This window comes from Lynx rufus, unplaced genomic scaffold (assembly GCF_022079265.1).
Source record: "Lynx rufus isolate CCGP_SWC_20201006 ecotype Redwood Valley unplaced genomic scaffold, mLynRuf1.p SCAF_9, whole genome shotgun sequence".
Classification (NCBI taxonomy): Eukaryota; Metazoa; Chordata; class Mammalia; order Carnivora; family Felidae; genus Lynx; species Lynx rufus.
Window position 1 is genome coordinate 105,511,402 of NW_025814897.1, and position 19,597 is coordinate 105,530,998.

The window sequence follows — 19,597 nt, forward strand, 5'->3', positions numbered from 1 at the left end:
TGCTGTCTATTCTGACTGATAGCATGTGTCACTCGGGCCTATGACCCTCGCAATTCCACCTCGCCAGGTGACTGACAATCCCTTGAGCTCACTGGGAGGCTGGTGATGCCTTCTTTGATGTTCTCTGCTCCCTATGCCCATCTTCTCATCCATTCACCCTCCATGCAGTTGCCCCACCAGGAAGCCTTCCTCACTTTCCACCCAAGAACACTGAAGGGAAGAAAAAACTCTCCTCTACCCTCAAGGTCTTCGAACCCAACTAAGAACTCAATTGACATGAGGCAGATTAACAGGAGAATAAAACTTTTTTTATTACAAGCACGCAGAAACCCAATAATGAGTTTTTTTTTGTTTTTTTTTTTTTCAACGTTTACTTATTTTTGGGACAGAGAGAGACAGAGCATGAATGGGGGAGGGGCAGAGAGAGAGGGAGACACAGAATCGGAAACAGGCTCCAGGCTCCGAGCCATCAGCCCAGAGCCTGATGCGGGGCTCGAACTCACGGACCGCGAGATCGTGACCTGGCTGAAGTCGGACGCTTAACCGACTGCGCCACCCAGGCGCCCCAGAAACCCAATAATGAAATTGAGATCCAAAGAAATCTCAAGGCAAGTTTTCACACCTTTTAGACAAAGAGGCCATAAATCTGTGAGGAATGAACAGGACAAAGAAAACTTAACCTGGGGAGCTTCAGTTAGGAATCCTAAACGGAATTTGAGCCGGGGCAGTAAATTAGGAAGAAATGAACAAGGGTTGTTTATATATAGTCTTCTTGGAGCTGAATGTCCCATCTCTGGTGATAAGGATCTCTTTAGGTCCTAGATGGAACTTGCAGTCCGGTGGATCTGGGTTCAAATGTTGGCTCTCCTACTCACCAGCCATATCTCCTGAAGGGAGTACCTGACTCTTCTGAGCCTCAGTTTCCTCATTTGTAAACTGGGGACAATCTCGGCCTCACAGGGCATCCATGAAAAGCACGTGGCAAAACGTATCCGGTGTCTCTGGGGTCCCTTGAATGAGTCAGGCTCTGTGCCTGGGAAACCGGAGCGGCCAGGGAAGGTCTCACCGAGGAAGGGACAGTTGAGGTGGTGGCTGAACGTGGAGAAGGAGACAGCCATGCAAAGGCCTGGGAGAAGAACCTTCCAAACAACGGAACCGCGATCGCAAAGGCCCAAGGTAACCAAATTCAATAAATGGCTGCTTTTCCAGCTCCGGTCTTCCTTCCACACTGCAGGGGACACCTCGGCCACAGGTCGCCCAGCGTGACCTCATCACCTACCTCACTTGCAAGTTACCAGCAATGAGCGGTCACCCTCCTCCCCAGCACCTCCGAGGCTGCGTGCGTCCTGAGGCGGGACGATCAGGGAGATAGTGCGAAGTTTGCTGCAGGCCTCGGGCCGTGTGGATAAGCTGGTTATCTCCAGGGGCACAGCGGATGTCACTGCTACCACCAGCGACTCTGACTCTCTCGGTGCTAGTCCTCCTGGGCGGAACCTCCAGCACACCGATAGGGCCAAGAGGAAAGAAAACGCTCTGGTCTGATCTTCCCCTGTGTGATCGCGGGGCCGCCCGAGGTGGCTGTGCCCTCGGCCGATCTGGTCCCTCCATTCCTTCTCCAAAGATGGCCGTGGGGCATCGGCATCAGCTCCTGACCCTGAGGCCCGGGCGCTGGAACTCAACCCGCAAGCAGTTGAGATCCAGGTAATGCCCAGCCTGTCCTTATGGGTCTGCCCTTGTCCTCCATCCGGATCCACACAGCAAAGTCCCCAGAGAGTGCGAGTGGTTTCATCCCCCATCAGGGCCTTCAAAGCTCCAAGGTCTTTCTTTCTTTTTTTTTTTTAAATGTTTATTTATTTTTGAGACAGAGAGAGAGAGAGAGAGAGAGACAGAGCACGAGCAGGGGAGGGGCAGAGATGGAGGGAGACCCAGAATCTGAAGCAGGCTCTGCGCTCCAAGCTATCAGCACAGATCCCGACACAGGGCTCGAACCCACAAACCGTGAGATCGTGACCTGAGCCGAAGTCGGACGTTCAACCGACTGAGCCACCCAGGCGCCCCCAAAGTCTTTCTTGAGCATAGACAAGCCCCTTGAATGCAGGCTTGTCTGAGCCTCCTGACTTGGCGAGGCGTTCCCTAAAGGACGAATAAGGCATCGGCTATAAGTTGCCAAAGGCTGAGCAGAGGAGGCTCAGTGCTCTAAATTCAGGCCAGTGCCAGGCAGTCCGGGATTGCATGAACGAGGAAGGGGAGCCGTGGGGCTCGGCCTGAGTCAGACGCTGTCTGTGTGACTGCCGTCTGGTGCCACTCCAGCTGGGGCCGTGCCCGCTGTGCCCGGCACCTGGGAGAGCCAGCTCCCAACATCGTCCTCCTGCTGCCCCCAGAGGCAGGTCTGGTGACGGAAGCAGGCCAGACTTGAGAAGAAAGGGGAAGGACTTCGGCCCCGGCAGCCGAGGACCTCCGAGAGTCGCCCACGGAGGCGACGGCAGTGGATGCCATTGAGCGTTCTCTGAGCTGTCCCCGCTCCGCGCCCTCCCAGCCTGAGGACCAGACGTCTGGAGTCCCAGCGCTTCGCTAGCTTTTCTTTGGTGGGTCGCACTCCCCAGGCCCCAGTTGCTTCATCTCGAGGACGAAGGGATTGGACTTTTTCAAGGACAGCAGACGGTCCAGACCGCACGCCAGTGCCGGTTAGCGTGACAAGTGGCTGAGGGGTGCGTGTTGCCCAGGACTGCCCGGCGGGGTCTGCCCTGGACTCCAGGTGGGCAGGGGCAGACCAGGTGCCATGATGTAACTGCCACCCCTGAGCCGGAGGACCTTTGGGCCTTGCCCGGCAGAACATTCTGCCGCTTGGAATCTGTGGGCTGAGATCAGGTGGTTAAAACACAGATGTTACCGACGGGGAAGGTTGCGGCTTCTTCAACAGAAACCCCAGCTTAGGCTGATGAATCATCTCTCCTAAAGGAATAAATACCGATAAAAGGACTCTGGGTACAAGACCTGCCAGGAAGGAGAGCTCCATCAGATAATATTTTAAATGCTTTGCATGGCCTGCCCTTTTGCAGTCCGGCTTGAGATGATGCCGCCAGCGAGGGAGCAATCGAGGGGCCGCTGGCTGGGGCTGTGCCTCCTTCCCGTGGCTCACCAGCAGCGAGGATGGCTCTATGTCACCTCCACATCTGGAGCCAGAATTCTGGCAGATAGGATGCCACCTCCCGCATGTTTACGGGGAGACCCGCTGGGGCTGGACCAGGGGCAGGTACCATTCCTTGCCCGGGGCTTCTTCCACACCCCGGTCCCTCCCGGGCCTTGCCCCAGCTGCCCTCCCTCCTCTTCCAAAGCTCCACACCCCCTCACCCTCGGCCTCACTCCTTGGCTCCCGCCCTACCCAGGCCTGTCCCTCACCTTGCAGACAGCACTGAAGATGAGTCCAGGGAGGGGGATGCCCGGTTGGTTTTTTCTAAAAATGCGCTCATCCACATCCGGGCCTTGTCGTGGCTCCTCAGAATCTCCAGCTGGCTGGTCAGGCAGCCCCAGGGTGGGGGTGGGGGTGGGGGGGCAGTTCCCAGGGGAAGAGCTAAAGGAGAAGCAGCTCCCAGTGACCCAGTCAGAGGGGGCCGGCTCAAGTCTGCTCTTCTTGGGTCCATCGGGGTAACACTAAAGGCAGAAACCTCAAAATGTGAGGGTTGTGTGGGGGGGTTGGTTGTTTTTTAATTTTTTTTAAATTAATTAATTTATTTGGAGAGAGACAGCGTGAGCCAGGGAGCAGGAGAGAGAGGGACAGAGAGAGAGAGAGAGAGTCCCCAGCAGGCTCCAGACGGTCAGCACAGAGCCCGCCACAGGGCTCGAACTCACAAACCGTGAGATCACGACCTGAGTCAAAATCAAGAGTTGAACGCTTGACCGACTGAGCCACCCAGGCGCCCCTCTCACGATGCCTTTCAACGGTTTACTGATTTGAATTCGGGATCAGGATAGAAAGGACGTACACATGCATTGCATTTGGTTGTTGTCTCTTAAGACTTCGAATAAGTAATAGTGTCTCCCCTTTGTGTGCTTCCCCCAGATCCATTGTTGTATCAGGGGCTGCAAAGCAGCGATTTCTTCACTCCACCATTCCTTCTGAATTTAATTTCTAGGATGCTTCAGTAAAAAACTTGCCTTTGCCAATTAGTTGTAGTTACCTGAAATATACTTCACTCGGACAAAAATAGCGTAAATATCAATGATTATTTCCCTTTCTCCATCAATGATCAGACGAACGAGTCGGTGCCCTAGCAATGCCCCGTGGTGACAAATTAGATGCCGTATAATACCCTACGGAACTCATGACTTTTTGTATATTTGATTTGTTTCGATCAAGTTGAGGCGATGCATAAAGCGTCCCACTTTTGGCCAGCGGAAGCCTCTTCCTATTGATTCCTGAACCTTTGGACAGGATTTCGGTGATCTTTGGAGGCTCCCAACCTTCTGGACCTTCGAGACAATCCTAGGCTCACCCTGTGCATTTCTTGGCCCAGCCCTGGAATCGGCCATCTCTTCAAGAACCCCTGATCCTCTAATAAGTAGTAAATGGTATCTGGAGGCCACAGGCTGGGCCCCAGGACAGTCTCCGCTATCAGGTTATCACTGCTCCCAGGCTTTTCACCTGCCAGAGCCGGGAAATACGGCTGATCCTTGAACAACACGGGTTTGAACCACACGGGTCCACTTAAACTCCATTGGAGTCTTTCCAATACATACAGTGCAGGACTGCAAGTGTATTTTCTCTCCCTTATGATCTTCTTAGTAACACATTCTTTCCTGGAGCTTACTGTATCCTAAGAATACAGGATATAATACGTATAACGTACAAAACATGTGTGAATCGGCTGTTTATGTTGCCAGTGAGGCTTCTGGTCAACAGTAGGCTATTCGTAGTGAAGTTTTAGGGGAGTCAGATGTTATATGTGGGTTTTCGGCAGCCTGGGGAGAGGGGGTCAGCGCCCCTAAACCCCACATTATTCACAGGTCCACTGTACATATTTAGTTAGAGAAAGAAAAATAATTAATTGGTACCAACTGAGACTTCCAATTCAAGCTGTCACCAACTTGAGGACCGTTGTGTTCATTTGCCACAGTTTATCCTCCGTGCGGGCGGACGTCTTTTCGGTTGAGGGATTCTGTGGAACATGTACATGGTTGCAAAGCCACACAAGAGAACAAGAAAAAATGTCACTTCTGACCCTGCCTTTCCCTATTAGTAACTGTGCTCGTTAGTTTTGAGTTTCTTCTTCCACGGATGCTTAGTAAAAGTAGGCATATATAAAAGCAGCAAGCTACAAATACTGTTCTGTGTTCTGTTCTACCCTGTCTTTTTTTTTTTTTAAACAAACAATATACCCTTGAGATTTCACCCATCCCTTTCTTTTTTCCATCTGCATTATACCCCGTTGTGCGGCCACCTTGCAGCTCGTATCCACGCTCCCCTTGACCGTCACTTTGGGAGTGCTGCTAATTTTTTGCTTTTGCAAATAGTACATGTAGCTTATGAGTACATCCTCCTTAAAAAAACAAAATCACGGGCCCCAAGGGCATCACGTAGGCCAAGTCCCCAGTGGAGGCTTAATGCATAATCTCACTGCAGTTTCAACCTCCCCCAGAAATGTGGTCTTAACCGGTCAGTCAGGAATTCTCTGATGGGCCCTCTGGATCTCCTAAAGGAAGGTAAGGTGATCTTCACGATAAGACCCCTTAGTTTCCCCTCGAGGGAAAGCAGGCTTGCCTAGCACAATCTTTTTCTTTTGCTGGTAATTTTCTCGCCCCACCCGACTTGTAGGAAAAGTCTCCATTTCATACAGCTCCTCAGGGGAGCTGGTGGCCCTTGCTTAGACAGGATGCTGCCCGATCCATGAATTGTATAGCCAATTAGATCTTTAAATTTTACTCGGTTGAATTAACAGGTTGAAAAAGCCTGTAAAAGGCTTTTTGCCAATGTATCTTTGGGTGAGAGTCCTAGAAGTAGAATCGCTACATTAAAAAGGGGCATGTGTCGGGGCGCCTGGGGGGGCTCAGTAGGTAAAGCGTCCCACTTCGGCTCAGGTCACGATCTCACGGTTCGTCGGTTCGAGCTCCGCTTCGGGCTCTGTGCTGACAGCTCGGAGCCTGGAGCCTGCTTCGGATTCTGTGTCTCCCTCTCTCTCTCAAAATTAAATAAACATTTAAAAAAATTTAAAAATTAAAAAGGGGCCCCCGCTCCATCTACTACCCAAGCCTGGGGACCAGGCCAGCATCCCACTGTTCTACTCAAGGGTCAGTCCTGGACAGATCTCACAGAGGAACCAACACCAGCGTCCTGGCAGTCCTACAGGAACTGGAAAATTCCATTCCCTTCTCTTTGGCTGGAATAACACCAGTTTAATTGGGCAGCCCTGTTCATCTCAGGCTAAGCAGAAGCTTTTTTTTGCTTTCTTTGATTGACAAACTTAAAACTTAATTATTCCTTTGCGTGTTGGCTTGGCAGACAAAATGTTTCAAGGCATGAATCCTCTTGGGAAATTAAGTCAGGTGCTCAGCAAACGGAGGTTACTGGTAAGTTTGTTGGTCATCTGACCCTGGTGGTCCTTCTTTACAAATGCTAGGTATTCCAAAAGATAAAAATGCTGATTGGGAGGGACGCACACACCCCAATGTTTATAGCCGCTCTATCAACAATATCCAAGATATACAAAGAGCCCAAGTGTCCGTTGACTGATGAAGGGATTAAAAGATGTGATACAATGGAATACTACTCAGCGATCAAAAAGAATGAAATCTTGCCATTCGCAACAACATGGATGGAACCGGACTGTATTATACTAAGTGAATTAAGTCAGAGAAAGACAGATATCATATGATTTCACCCATATGTGGAATTTAAGAAACTCAACAGATAAACACAGGGGAAGGGAAGGAAAAATAAGATAAAAACAGAGGGGGGTCAACCATAAGAGACTCTTAAAGACAGAGAACCAACTGAGGGTTGCTGGAGGGGCGGTGGGTGGGGGGTGGGCTAAATGGGTGATGGGCACTAAGGAGGGCCCCTGTTGGGATGAGCACTGGGTGCATGGAAGTGATGAATCCCTGGGTTCTGCTCCTGAAACCAATACTACACGGTATGTTAACTAACTTGAATTTAAATACATCAATTTTTGAAAAGGCAAAGAAAACTAATATGGCGAGGATGCATTCAGTCTCTTACTCGTTCAACCAACGTGAACTGAACACCCCTTCAGTCTGTGCTCTACTCCCACCGCTTGGCTAGAAATAAAAACCTGTGCAGCCCACAGCCCACAGTTGCTTGAGGCTTGTCTCACACTATGTTTGTGGGTCGGTTTGTTTTTAAGAAAATAGTTGCTCAGGGGCGCCTGGGTGGCGCAGTCGGTTAAGCGTCCGACTTCAACCAGGTCACGATCTCGCGGTCCGTGAGTTCAAGCCCCGCATCAGGCTCTGGGCTGATGGCTCGGAGCCTGGAGCCTGTTTCCAATTCTGTGTCTCCCTCTCTCTCTGCCCCTCCCCCGTTCATGCTCTGTCTCTCTCTGTCCCAAAAAAAATAAATAAACGTTGAAGAAAAAAAAAATTAAAAAAAAAATAGTTGCTCACATTTGAAAGTAAGGATTTCACACAAATATCCAGGCTTCTGACCTTTCTTGAAAACTTGGCCAGGCTGGCATCATCAGCCAGACGTGGCAGCTGCTGGTTGGAACGGGGTAGAGGCTGCCCCCTTGTGGTGGGGCAGGGGATGCCCCGTCCAGCCCTTCCATTCGTTTCCCTCACCTCCTGGATCTTGAGCGTGTGAGCCCTGCCCTAGATGGCAAGCTTCCTGAACACAAGGACCACTTGTGTCTTATTGGACTCTTTCTAGCATCCAGCCCAGACCCCAGCACACGGTGGGCCCTCAATAAATGTTTGTTTATGAATAAGATCTCTTTTGGATGCACACATCACATTTCTCCTAATATTAAAATGGTGCAGGGGCGCCTGGGTGGCTCAGTCGGTTGAGCGTCTGACTTCGGCTTAGGTCATGATCTCGCGGTTCCTGAGTTCAAGCCCCGAGTCAGGCTCTAGGCTCACAGCTCAGAGCCTGGAGCCTCCTTTGGATTCTGTGTCTCCCACTCTTTCTGCCTCTCCCCCGCTCATGCTCTGTCTCTCTCTCTCTCTCGAAAATAAATAAACATTAAAAAAAAATTTTTTTTTAATGGTGCAATTATACTATTGCTCTAGCCTAATCTCTGGAACAGAGAGACATCGTAAGTGCCCTTGGTCTGTGCCATCCCATCACCTCAAGTCACTTGTATGCAGTGTGCTGTCCCTCAGTGTCTTCACTGTGACATTTGACCCCCTAGCAATCTCCTCTCCGAATGAGGCTCCCAGTGCATGTACCTCCAGGACCCTTGGGGGAACTGCAGAAATCAGAAAAGTCAAGCATAACACCTGGCACTTGTTTTTATCACATTATTAACAGCACCTTTATCTCCAAGACAGCAAAAGTCCCCGCTCTTCTCTCTTCGTTAGATCTTGTGGTTTGGGCTTTTTGTTTTTTGTTTTTTGTTTTTCCAGCCAAGCCCCAAGGAAGAGATTACACCAGAAATCTCTGTATTCTGTGAGTTTTCTAAATCCCCTCTTCACAAATACTGATGGGCTAAAGATCTTATCGGGGAGGTTTGTATTTCTTATCAGGTCCACTTAGCAGCCCTCAAGGGGACAACTAGGACAGGTCAGAGCACATATAGCAAACAACTTTTGCCGGCCACTGCGTGCTCAGAACCCGAGGAGAAAGCATGAAGTGGTTTTGGGTCCTTGGGCTGGTGGCCCTCTCAGAGTGCTTAGTCACGTAAGTACAGGGACTGCAGGTGGCATCAGCTCTCTTTCTGGGCTCTTTCTTGCCGTCTTATTCTCCTGCCCATCCATGGGTAGAGAAGAGAATCTAATCATTCCCAGACTGTCTTAAAGTTCAAGTCTCCCTTTATTGATCAGTAGCTTACCATGTGCACTTTGGGGCCCCGGGTGTCTTGGGGCAGGCCTGCAGGGTTGTACCGCTCCAGGGGTGCCAGTCATACGAGCTATGTGAAAAGGTGCTCCTTGGAATTGCTCAGTGCACAACCTGTGCAACCGCAGGCATGGTTCTGTCTAGGAACAGCATTTCTCCTGCATTTGTTTCTGGGTCTCTTCTCTGCTCTCTCTCCATTTCCACATGTCTATGTCTCTGTTATTCGTCTCTGTCTCTTTAGACGTCTCTGTGAATGCAAAACACTGTATTTTTTCCATTTTGAGTCTTTCTTGTTTCTCTACCCTCTTCGTTTCCCTAATTTATTCCCCACCTCCTCACTTCCTCTGTAACCCCTGTCTTCTGGCTGAGCCCCGGAAAAAGATCAAGGGGGCTACTTGTAGGCCCAAGTTTGCCTCTAACAAGCAGTGTGACCACAGGCGAGTCGCACACTCCCTGTAAAAAGATGACGACGATTTCTGCTCCACCTCCCTCCCGGGGCTTCTTTGACAAAGACACAGTAAGGTGACAGTAGCGACAGTGATGGCTGCCACTGTCGAGGCCTCCTACCAGTCAGGAGCATCCTAGCCATCCTTTTGCTTAACGCCCAAACATGCTACGTGGGGGGGGGGGGGGCGGATTATTGTCATTTCACCTTTTTGCAGGTGGGAAAGTGAGGCACAGAACGGCCATATGGCTTACCCCAGATTACACAACACAACCTGTATCCAAACCTAAGTTTATCGCTTCGGTCTTTCCATCGTGTTTGGGGGGGGGGGGGGCCTGTCCTGATAGAGGACATCGTAGAAATGTTGGGAAAACCCCCGATAGCGTGACAGGCAGCAGAAGATCTGGCAGGGGCAGGGTCACACGGGGCAGGCCGTTGCCGTCTCTCATTTGTGTCTCTTTCCCAATGCTGGCTTCAAGAATCCCTCTGACGAGGGTCAAGTCCATGCGAGAAAACCTCAGGGAGAAAGACAGGCTGAAGGATTTCCTGGGGAACCATCCTTACAACCTGGCCTACAAGTTTGTTGACTCTGTAAATCTGGACCTGGGGATATATTTTGAACCGATGAGGAACTACCTGGATGTGAGTGCGGTGGGGGGGGGGGGGGAAGGGGGGAGGAGAACGACTCTACAGAGCACACTAGGGCTCCGGCCAAGCATTGGGGTTCATCTGGAGGTGTGCGCAGGGGGGCTGGGGCTCCTGCAGGCAGAAACGCTGGGGAGCGGGGACCCCATTCCCAGGGGAGAAGGCACTCCTAACCTCAGCACTTGGCCCGTGGTGACCGGGTCCAGCAGTGACAAGGGGGCAGATAAACATCCATTTCAGTGCCAACGATACATCGTTGGGCACCTGTGAACCACGGTGCTTGGCTGGCGGGATTTTGTTCTTTCTGAACTAAGCAAAGCACTCAGTTATACTCGAAGGGCGAGCCCTATAGGATCAAACGACAAAGCCCACTGTGAACCCAGCCCGACACCCCAGGCAGAGGAAGTTCGGCCTCGACAGCCCCAAGAATGACACCAGGGAAAAAGTTATTGAGCGCCAACCAGTGTGTGAGGTTACTGTTATTGTTGACAGAGAGTTACTGTCTCTTCTCCAGGGAGGCATAGCCCAGCCTGGAAGACAGACAAAAAGTAAATGAAGGTCCAGTAAAAGGGCCAGCCGCATGGTGTTGATATACATCTTGAGTTTAGAGGAAGTGGCCTGGGCTGGCCTAGGCGGGCTGCCTGGAGGAGGAAGCACTCAAGCTGGGCCTTGAAAGGCTGGAAAGGATTTAGTGAGCTGCAGGGGACACTGAGGAGCTTTTCAAACAGAGGCACTGGCCTGAGCAGAGGCTGTAAGGTAGATGATTTCAGGAGACCCGGGACACCCAGTGGAGGCAGGCACCCTGGGAGTCAGGGAGGCCCAGGGCCTGCCGTAACCACCCCTTCCGGCCCCTGCAGCTGGCCTACGTTGGCACCATCAGCATTGGAACGCCCCCGCAGGAGTTCAAGGTCATCTTTGACACCGGCTCGTCTGACTTGTGGGTGCCCTCCATCTACTGCTCTAGCCCTGCCTGCGGTGAGTGCAGCCTTCCGTCGCGCGACCCCACCACCCCGTCCCCGGTCCTCGGCAGACTGACGGACGCTCACCTCCTGTGTCTGCAGCTAATCACAACGTCTTCAACCCTCTGCGGTCCTCCACTTTCCGGATCTCGGGCCGGCCCATCCACCTCCAGTACGGCTCCGGGACGATGTCAGGATTTCTGGCCTACGACACCGTTCGGGTAATGTGGAAACCGGAGGCTGCGGCAGGCCGGCCGTGGGAGCGAGGACTGCTTAGAGGACTAGATGTGGGGTCAGGTGGGAGCACCTGTCTTTCCCAAAGTCCCCCGGCAGCTGGCCGCCTGCCCTGTGGGGCTGCGTCCCTAGGGAGGTATTGAAAGGGAGTCCCTTTCCCACTGGGAGGCAGCGCAGGGCTCACACAGGTGGGGGGTGTTTGGGAGGTGGGGGTGGAACTGATACGGGGGGGGGGCGGGGTCTGGGTGCAGCCGACCGCTCCGGGCTCCCAGGCAAAAAAGCAGGGGCCACAGGAGTGGGAGTGGCCTGATAAATGGGTCCTTACCCTCGGGGGCCTTTGAGAATCTAATAAAAACCCTGGACTGCCTCCTCCAAAGCACCTGAACACACACGCACCCCTTGGGCGGACACAGGATCCACAATGAATTGCGAGGGACGCACGCCATTTCTGTCACCGCGTCATACCAATGCCAATGAGACGGCCACCCTCCTCTCGCTTCCTTTTGTCCTCAAGTGGGAACAGTTTGGTCCCACTTCCAGTCTCGGTTTCCCCGCCTGTGACAAAGGCATGGCGTCACGGGGGAGCAGGTGTGGGTTGAAATCCCCAGCGCCACGCAGACAGAACGTGTGTGTCTGTTCCGGCGTGTCGCGGCCACCTGAGGTCCGCCCAGGGCACGGCCACGCCTCGGTCTCTCTCTGCGGTGTTAGTCGTATCTCCGTGCCCCCGTCTGCCCAGCCCAGCCCCACGTTCCAAATCCGTCCCCGGTAACACCCTCTTCTCCCGCAGTTCGGGGGCCTCGTTGACGTGGCCCAGGCGTTTGGCCTGAGCCTGAGGGAGCCCGGCAAGTTCATGGAATACGCAGTTTTCGACGGCATCCTGGGCCTGGCCTACCCCAGCCTCAGCCTCAGAGGGACCGTCCCTGTCTTCGACAACCTATGGAAGCAGGGTCTCATTTCTCAGGAGCTCTTTGCCTTCTACTTGAGCAAGTAAGTCCGGGCTGGACCGGCCCTTTGTCGAAAAATGGTAGACTATTTGACCCTAACGTTTCTTGAGAGAGAGCCTAGTCCGGGGGTCAGCACACAATGGCCTGGGGGCCGTAGGTGGCCCACCATCTGCTTTTTGTAAATAAAGTTTTATTGGAACACAACCAGGCCCATTTGTTTCCGTCCTGCCCGTGGCTGCCATTGCTCTGCTACGGCAACACCAAGCAATCGCAATAGATACCGTGCGGCCTGCGAAGCCTCAAATAACGACGCTCTGGCCCTTGACGGGAGAACTTTGCTGACCCCCGCAGTCTAAGTCCCTCGTCTGACAGATGGGGAAACCAAGGCTCAGAGAGGAGCTTTGCACAAGGTTGCCCAGGCAGGTACTTGCGGACGGCAGGACTCGATCTCAGCCTGTAGGATTCTCCCCCGTGGTGTGTGGTCAAGTCAGATCTCCAGTCTCCGGTCTCCGGGCTCAGTAGCGGGAAAAGCTGAAGTTCCCTGAGCGGTTGAGGGTCTGGGAGGGGGTGGGGGCAGGGGAGAAGCCCAGACTCGTGAAGGACCCTGTTGACAGACTGTGTCTTCTCCACCCAAGGCTGAGTTTGACCCACAGATGTGTGTAGGGGACAGAGTATGGTGGAGGCCGTGGGTTCTAGGGGGGCCTGAGTTCAAACCCCAGAGCTGCTGAACCCCTCTGAGCCTCAGGAGTACAAGAGCCAGTCGAAGGAGAAGATTCATTCAACATGTATTGATTGAGCACCTACTATGGGCTGGCGAAGGAGGCAGCCAAGAAATAAGTACATAAAGGAAGGGAAAAGGTACCTCCGGATGGTAACTGGTTCCGCGGCAGCAACAAAACGAGGTGATAGAACAGACAGCAATGAGCGCGGTTGCAGAGAGGCTACGGCAAAGGCCTCTCTGAGCTGAGACCTCTGTGATGGGAGAGAGCCGGGCCGGGGAGACAAAGTTCCAGGCAGAGGAGCACCTGAGCACCACCCGAGCACCAGCAAGGGAGCGGGTGCGGCCGGAGCCCTGGGGGAGGAGGGAGGTGGGAAGGAAGTCTGGCAGAGAGGCAGGGACAAGCCTCCCCTGGGTTGGGTTTTTTTTTTGCGGAGGGTGGGGGGAGAGAGAGAGACAGAGCACAAGTGGGGGGAGGGCAGAGAGAGAGGGAGACGCAGACTCCGAAGCAGGCTCCAGGCTCCGAGCTGTGAGCACAGAGCCCGACGTGGGGCTCGAACCCCCCAACCGAGAGATCATGCTCTGAGCCGAAGTCGGACGTTTAACCGACTGAGCCCCCCAGGCGCCCCATGGCTCCCCTGGGGTTTTGCTCGAACGGGGAGCGGAGGCCTCTGGCAGGGGTCAGGCAAGGAAGAGACATGATCCAATTTACATTTTTGGAAGCTCACCCTGGGGGTGCCCCGGAGAATGATGCCGTGGAGCGGAGGCAGGGAGGCCGGGGAAGAGGCTACATACAGCAGCCTCTTTAGGAGAGAGAGGGTGGCGGCTTGGTCTGGGCAGGTGGAGGCGGGGGGGGGGGGGGTGGGGAACAGAGCACGAGTCAAGATATACGTTGGCGGAAGAGGCAGCAAGATGTGCCCACAGACTTGTTATGGAAGGAAGGAGAGGGGTCGGCAGAGAAGTTTCCTCCCTCACTAATATTGTTTGCGTGCTCCCGGGCCCCGCTGCATAATTTGCAGGAACAGTGCAAAACGAAAACGTGAGGGCCCCTGTTTGACAAGCACTGGGAACTTCCAGACAGGGATGGCGGAGATGTGGGGCCTCGCCGAGCACGGGGCCCGTAGCCCACACCCCGGGGGAGCCTGAGCGCTCGAATTTTCTGAAAGATGGCAGGCCAGACCTCTCCGGCCGACGCGTCCTCCGACCGCCTATCTGAGCGCTCCGATCGCTCGAGGGGGTCGGCCCAGGGGATGGTCAGAGCCAGCCCTGAAGCCGGACTGTCCGGCTTCGAACCCGGCTTCACCATTTCATCAGCCAGGCTTCAACCTCTCCGTGCCTCAACCTCCCTGTCTGTAAGACGGAGAGCAGAGGATGTGTGGACAAGTGAGCCACGATAAACACAGCCCTCAGACAGTGCTGCTGAGCGTGAGAAAAGCATCCCCCCCCCCCCGGCCCGGTTATCTTCCACTCACGATGAGCCCTTCCTCCTCCCCCCCACCTCAGAAAGGACGAGGAGGGCAGTGTGGTGATGTTCGGCGGTGTGGACCACTCCTACTACAGCGGAGACCTCAACTGGGTGCCGGTGTCCAAACGGCTATACTGGCAGTTATCCATGGACAGGTAGGCCCGGGCCTCGGAGCGCCGCCCCGAGTGATGCCCACGCGGGCACACGCACCCAGACACCAGGACACCCGCTGCCCACGGGTCCTCACAGCCCCACGCCTCCTGGCGAGGTCCTGGCCAGGGAAGAGGGCCCAGGCCCGGATCTTGGAGTGTGAGGCGAGGGGCAAGGGAGGCCCGCCGACGTGGGGAGCTGAACTCTCTCGGGGAAGAAGCAGCGGCTGCAGGTCTGCGCCCGCCCGCTGGGGGGGAGGCGGAGACGGAAAGGGGATCAGAGAGACGTCCGCCAAGGGGAACCTCCATGTTCACTGTGGGGGCCCCATCATGAGCCACGCACCAAATACGGGTCTCTCATTGTCCCTCGCTCGCTTCCTCTTCGTTCGTTCGTCCGTTCGTTCGTTCAACAAACATGTTGAACAGCTGCTGAGTCCTGGTCTCTTGAGGGAGGCCCTGAGAATAGAACTTGCTCTTCCAGAGCTCACCATCTCACAGGGCAGGTGTACAGGAAACAAGTCACACAAATAAGGAATTACCCCCTTTGATGCATGCCAGAAATGAGGAAAAGTATGCCAAGGTGACCCAGAGAGGAGACCTGACCGAGTGTAGGCGTAAGACTTGCCTGAAGCTGGAAGCTGGAGGATGAGGAGAAATTAGCCCAAGGGAGTTGGGGTGGTTCGAGAAAGGGGCGGCAGCGTATGCAAAGGCCCTGAGGCCCAAGAGAGTTTGGTCCAGTTGCAGACCTGAAGTCACAGAAGGTCAGCAGGGTCAGAACACAGGGAAAGAGCCGGCGGGCCTGAGCTGAGGGGGTGTGCGGGAGAAGCCGGGGAGAGGGGGGTAGCGAAGGGAGCCCGCAGAGTCATCCTCCGGCCTGCTTTGTCCCCCTGCCTCCCAGCATCTCCATGAACGGGGAGGTCATTGCTTGTGATGGTGGCTGCCAGGCCATCATTGATACAGGAACCTCGCTGCTGATTGGCCCATCTCACGTTGTCTTCAACATCCAGACGATCATCGGCGCCAACGGGTCCTACAGCGGCGAGGTGAAGGGTCACGCGGCAGGGTCGCCCTAGGGCTCCCCACACGTAGAAGGGTCGGCTGGGCCAACCTCCTCTCCCTCGCTTTCTCTGACAGTACGTAGTTGACTGTGATGCCGCCAACACTCTGCCCGACGTCGTCTTCACCATCAACGGCATCGACTACCCGGTGCCAGCCAGTGCCTACATCCAGGAGGTGAGGAGCCCACAACCCCGGGGCCGGTCCTCAGATCCGGGACTTGCAGGAAGGCTGGGGAGCAGCCGGGAGGAAGAGCCCCCCCCCCCCACTGGAGGCCAAGCCGCGTCACTGCAGATGCCGCTGAGTGGCCAGGGAAGGCCAGCGTGGGTCCCCGGGAAGGCTGCCTGCAGGGGCTGAGCTCAGTCGGAAGGAGCCGGTAGGGGCGAGGGGAGAGAGGGCATACTTTGCAGAGGGAACGGCCGGCGCGAGTCAGAAGGAAAGACCCGGCGGACCGTGAGAGCTGCAGACAGTTCTGGTTCCTGCGTGGGCACCCCACTTCCGCCGCTGCTGACTGGTGAGTGTTTCTGTCTCCTCCAGGGTACTCAGGGCACCTGCTACAGCGGCTTCGACGAGAGCGGAGACAGCTTGTTGGTCTCAGACTCCTGGATCCTGGGCGATGTCTTCCTGAGGTTGTATTTCACCGTCTTCGACCGAGAAAACAACAGGATCGGCCTGGCCCTGGCAGTGTAAACACTGGGGCCAGCTCCAGGAAGCAACCGTGCCCACCCCAAACCCGCGCGCGTGTGCACACACACACACACACACACCCCGCAATCAGGGCATTCCTGCCCAGGGGCCGGCTTGAACTGTGTCTTCGGCTCTGCAAAGCCCTTCTCCCAGTGGGGAATAAAAGACCTCATTTTCCACGGTGCTGATATGAATGAGTGCCTCTCTTTGGGTCGGGGCGGTGCATCCGAATCAGGCAGGACTCCAGAATCTAGCCTGGACCGCCAGTGAGAGGGGCCCAACTCCAGCTGGAAGGCTACTGGGGACCCCAGGACACAGGAACCAGAGCAGGTCCAGAGGTCTCGGGGACCCAAGGAATCAAATGCCATCAGCTCATTCTCTCTCTCCCTCCCTGTTTCCTTTCTCTCATCTTTGATTCTCTTCGCCTGACAAATTTCTTTCCCTCGGTCTTCTGCCTGGTCTGAAGGACCGGGGGGCTGCCGGCCTCGCGACCTCCCAGCCGTAAGGAATCCAAACAGAAAGGAGGAAACCTTCCGCGAGAGCCGGGTACCAGGGAAGGCTCTGATTGGACCACCTCGGGTCATGTGTCCAGCCCTGGCCCGACCGTTGTGGCCCCGCATGATTGGCTCTACTTGGTCACGTGGCCTCATCTGGGTTGTGGGTGCGATTGACGGTGTCTCACGGGACCACACGGCTCGGGGTGAGCGGCCCCCGGAAGAGGCGGCAAAGGTGTGTTCTAGACAGATGGGAAGTTGGTGACTCTGCCACCAAGATCCGCCCCCTCCTCGCTCAGAGGGATGATAAAGGATGATAAAAATAGATTCTGTCCTTCCATTGCAAAGGACCAGCAGTGACCTTCCATTGCAACCTTCCATTGCAGTGACCTTCTCCTGAACGAGGCCCTTTAAGCTCAGGTGGTTCCACCCTGGCCCCCCGTAGCCAAGCGGGCAAAGGACAGCCACCAACTCCCTGCCACCTACAGTGTCTTCTTCAGTCCTGCTTCCCAAGTGGCAGACCCACGTGGATGCCTGAGCCCTCCCCACCCCTCAGAATCCCAACAGGGCCCCGCCCTTGGCCTCTAAGACTTTCTCGGGGAGATAGACGCTCACGTAAAAGGGGACCCAGGGTGCACAAGGCCCCCAGCCTTCTAGAGCTTGCTATTCTGAGCCTCCTCCAAGGGTGCAGCTAGGACACCATTTGGTTTGAGCTGCCTTGGTTTGGGAAGTGTGGGATGGGGGCATCACTTCTCCCCACCTGGAGACCCCAGGCAGAGACCCAGGATGGGTCAGCGAGAGTCAAAAGGCAGAGGGAGGGAGGCCCAGACGGAAGAAGGAGTAAAAAAGTGGAAAATGCCATCCTATCCCATGCATGGTGCGGCCATCACTCCCAGGAGACAAACAGCGGGGAACGTGACATTTCTTCCTTTGGCATCCTTTCCTTTGCTGCATATTTACTGAGCACCTACTATGTGCCAGGCACTATGATGGGCCCCTGGGATAGAAGACTGGATTAGCAGGGCACCTGGGTGGTCTGGTCGGTGGGTTAAATGTCCGACTCTTGATTTCCACTCAGGTCATGATCTCAGGGTTCATGAGATCTAGCCCCGCCCCGGGCTCTTCGATATAAGCGCAAAGCCTGCTTGGGATTCTCTCTCTCCCTCGCTGCCTCCCTCTGTGCTGACAGCTCAGAGCCTGGAGCCTGCTTCAGATTCTGCATCTCCCTCTCTCTCTTCTCCTCCCCTGCTCGCGCTCTGTCTCTCTCTCCTTCAAAAATAAATAAAAACATTAAACAAGATTTTTTTTAAACGCACAAAAATCCAGAACTGGGCTTAATGGAGACTCAAGGGAACAGTGTGTAAAACTCGTTTTGCACGTGAGTCTTCCTGGAACCGGAGGCAACTTCTCGCTGGGTCAGAAACCACCATTAAGAGCAAGAATATGCTGTCTCGCCATCTCCCCATGACCCCCTGCAAGGAAGGGAATGTACAGAAAAGGGGGGGGGGTCTCTGAGCTTCTGGCTCCAGCTCCCGGTGACAGGCACATAGTAGGCCCTCAAGAAATACACGCTGATGAAATGAAGAGTTGAATTAGTAAGTGCTCCCCACGAGTGCCCACCGCTGCCTCCACAGTGGGGGACATGTGTGGCCTCAGTGGCCAGCGTGGGCTCACTGCCTTCACATCAACCGTAAAGGGCCTTTGCTCCCCTGAGTCTAAGCTCAAGGCTGGAGCTGGTGTCTTTTAATGAACCAAACTTTCCTGGAGCCTCTGTATGTGGAGCCTGTGCCACCAACGCGGGCATAAATCCTGATCTTCAAAACAAAAATCCTCCCCCCTACCCCCCCACCCCCGCAGCCCTCAACTTTTGGCCTCTGCAGGCTGCACGCGGTAAGGGACGCATAGGCTTTGGTGAGAGAGAATATAGAGGAAAAGGGAAAAGCTAGCATTCGAACACTTCTTGTAAGAGGGTCAACTGATACCATCTTTTTAGAGCTTTGTCCTTAAACTAAGATTGGGAGGAAAGCGAAGCATGATTCTATGGAAGAGAAAGGCTTCCAACAGAGGGATGAGACCTGTGCTGGGGTTGCACACTGGCACAAATCCATTCCCGCAGAAAAAAAGCCAACCCGGAACAGACTGTGACGCGCTGACACCTAGTGGCCGAGGGAGGTATTGCACACGCGCTCCGCGTCGTCTTCCCCGCCACCTGCAGCTCGGTTCCAGCTACTTGAATGGCCATTTGGCAACGTGAGACCACTGTCACGTGAACTGTCCCCCCTTTAGACCTGCTATGACTTTGATAAATAGATTCCAACTATATGCATTTAGCTAAAAATTATTAGCTGTAAATATTTTCCCAGGGAAGTTATATTAATAAAAGTTCGAAACTGGCGCATAAAGAGAGGTGCAGCGGGAATCGTGGGTCACGAGTACGCTCACTTCCTCCCTGATCACCTTCAAGTGTGTGCACCAAGGGCCCCTCCTCTGAGGCCTTCACTGTCACCTCCCTCTAAAATGTCAATCCTCAGGGTGCCTGAGGGGCCCAGTGGGTTGAGTGTCAGACTTTGGCTCAGGTCATGATCTCATGGTTCATGAGTTCGATCCCCACATCGGGCTCTGACAGCACAGAGCCTGCCTTGGATCCTCTCTCTCCCTCTCTCTCCGCCCCTCCCCTGCTCACTCTTGCAAAAAATAAGTAAACATTTAAAAAAATAATAATAAACTATCAACCCTCACCAACACTCTCTGTCCCCTTGTCCCTTCCTTGTTTTCACTTCCCTCTTGCCCCCACTGTGAC

At 54.4% G+C, this 19,597-nt stretch overlaps 1 protein-coding gene across 1 annotated transcript; it reads left to right on the forward strand.

The window, feature by feature from the left end:
• The first annotated feature begins 8,788 nt into the window (after positions 1 to 8,788).
• On the forward strand, positions 8,789 to 16,486 carry LOC124506417 (pepsin F-like). The gene is made up of 9 exons (XM_047072485.1): positions 8,789 to 8,845; positions 9,926 to 10,088; positions 10,949 to 11,066; positions 11,153 to 11,271; positions 12,072 to 12,271; positions 14,450 to 14,566; positions 15,459 to 15,603; positions 15,695 to 15,793; positions 16,154 to 16,486. The coding sequence occupies exons 1-9, from the start codon at positions 8,793 to 8,795 to the stop codon at positions 16,304 to 16,306; spliced, it is 1,167 nt and encodes a 388-aa protein (XP_046928441.1). The 5' UTR covers positions 8,789 to 8,792; the 3' UTR covers positions 16,307 to 16,486.
• Positions 16,487 to 19,597: the final 3,111 nt, after the last annotated feature.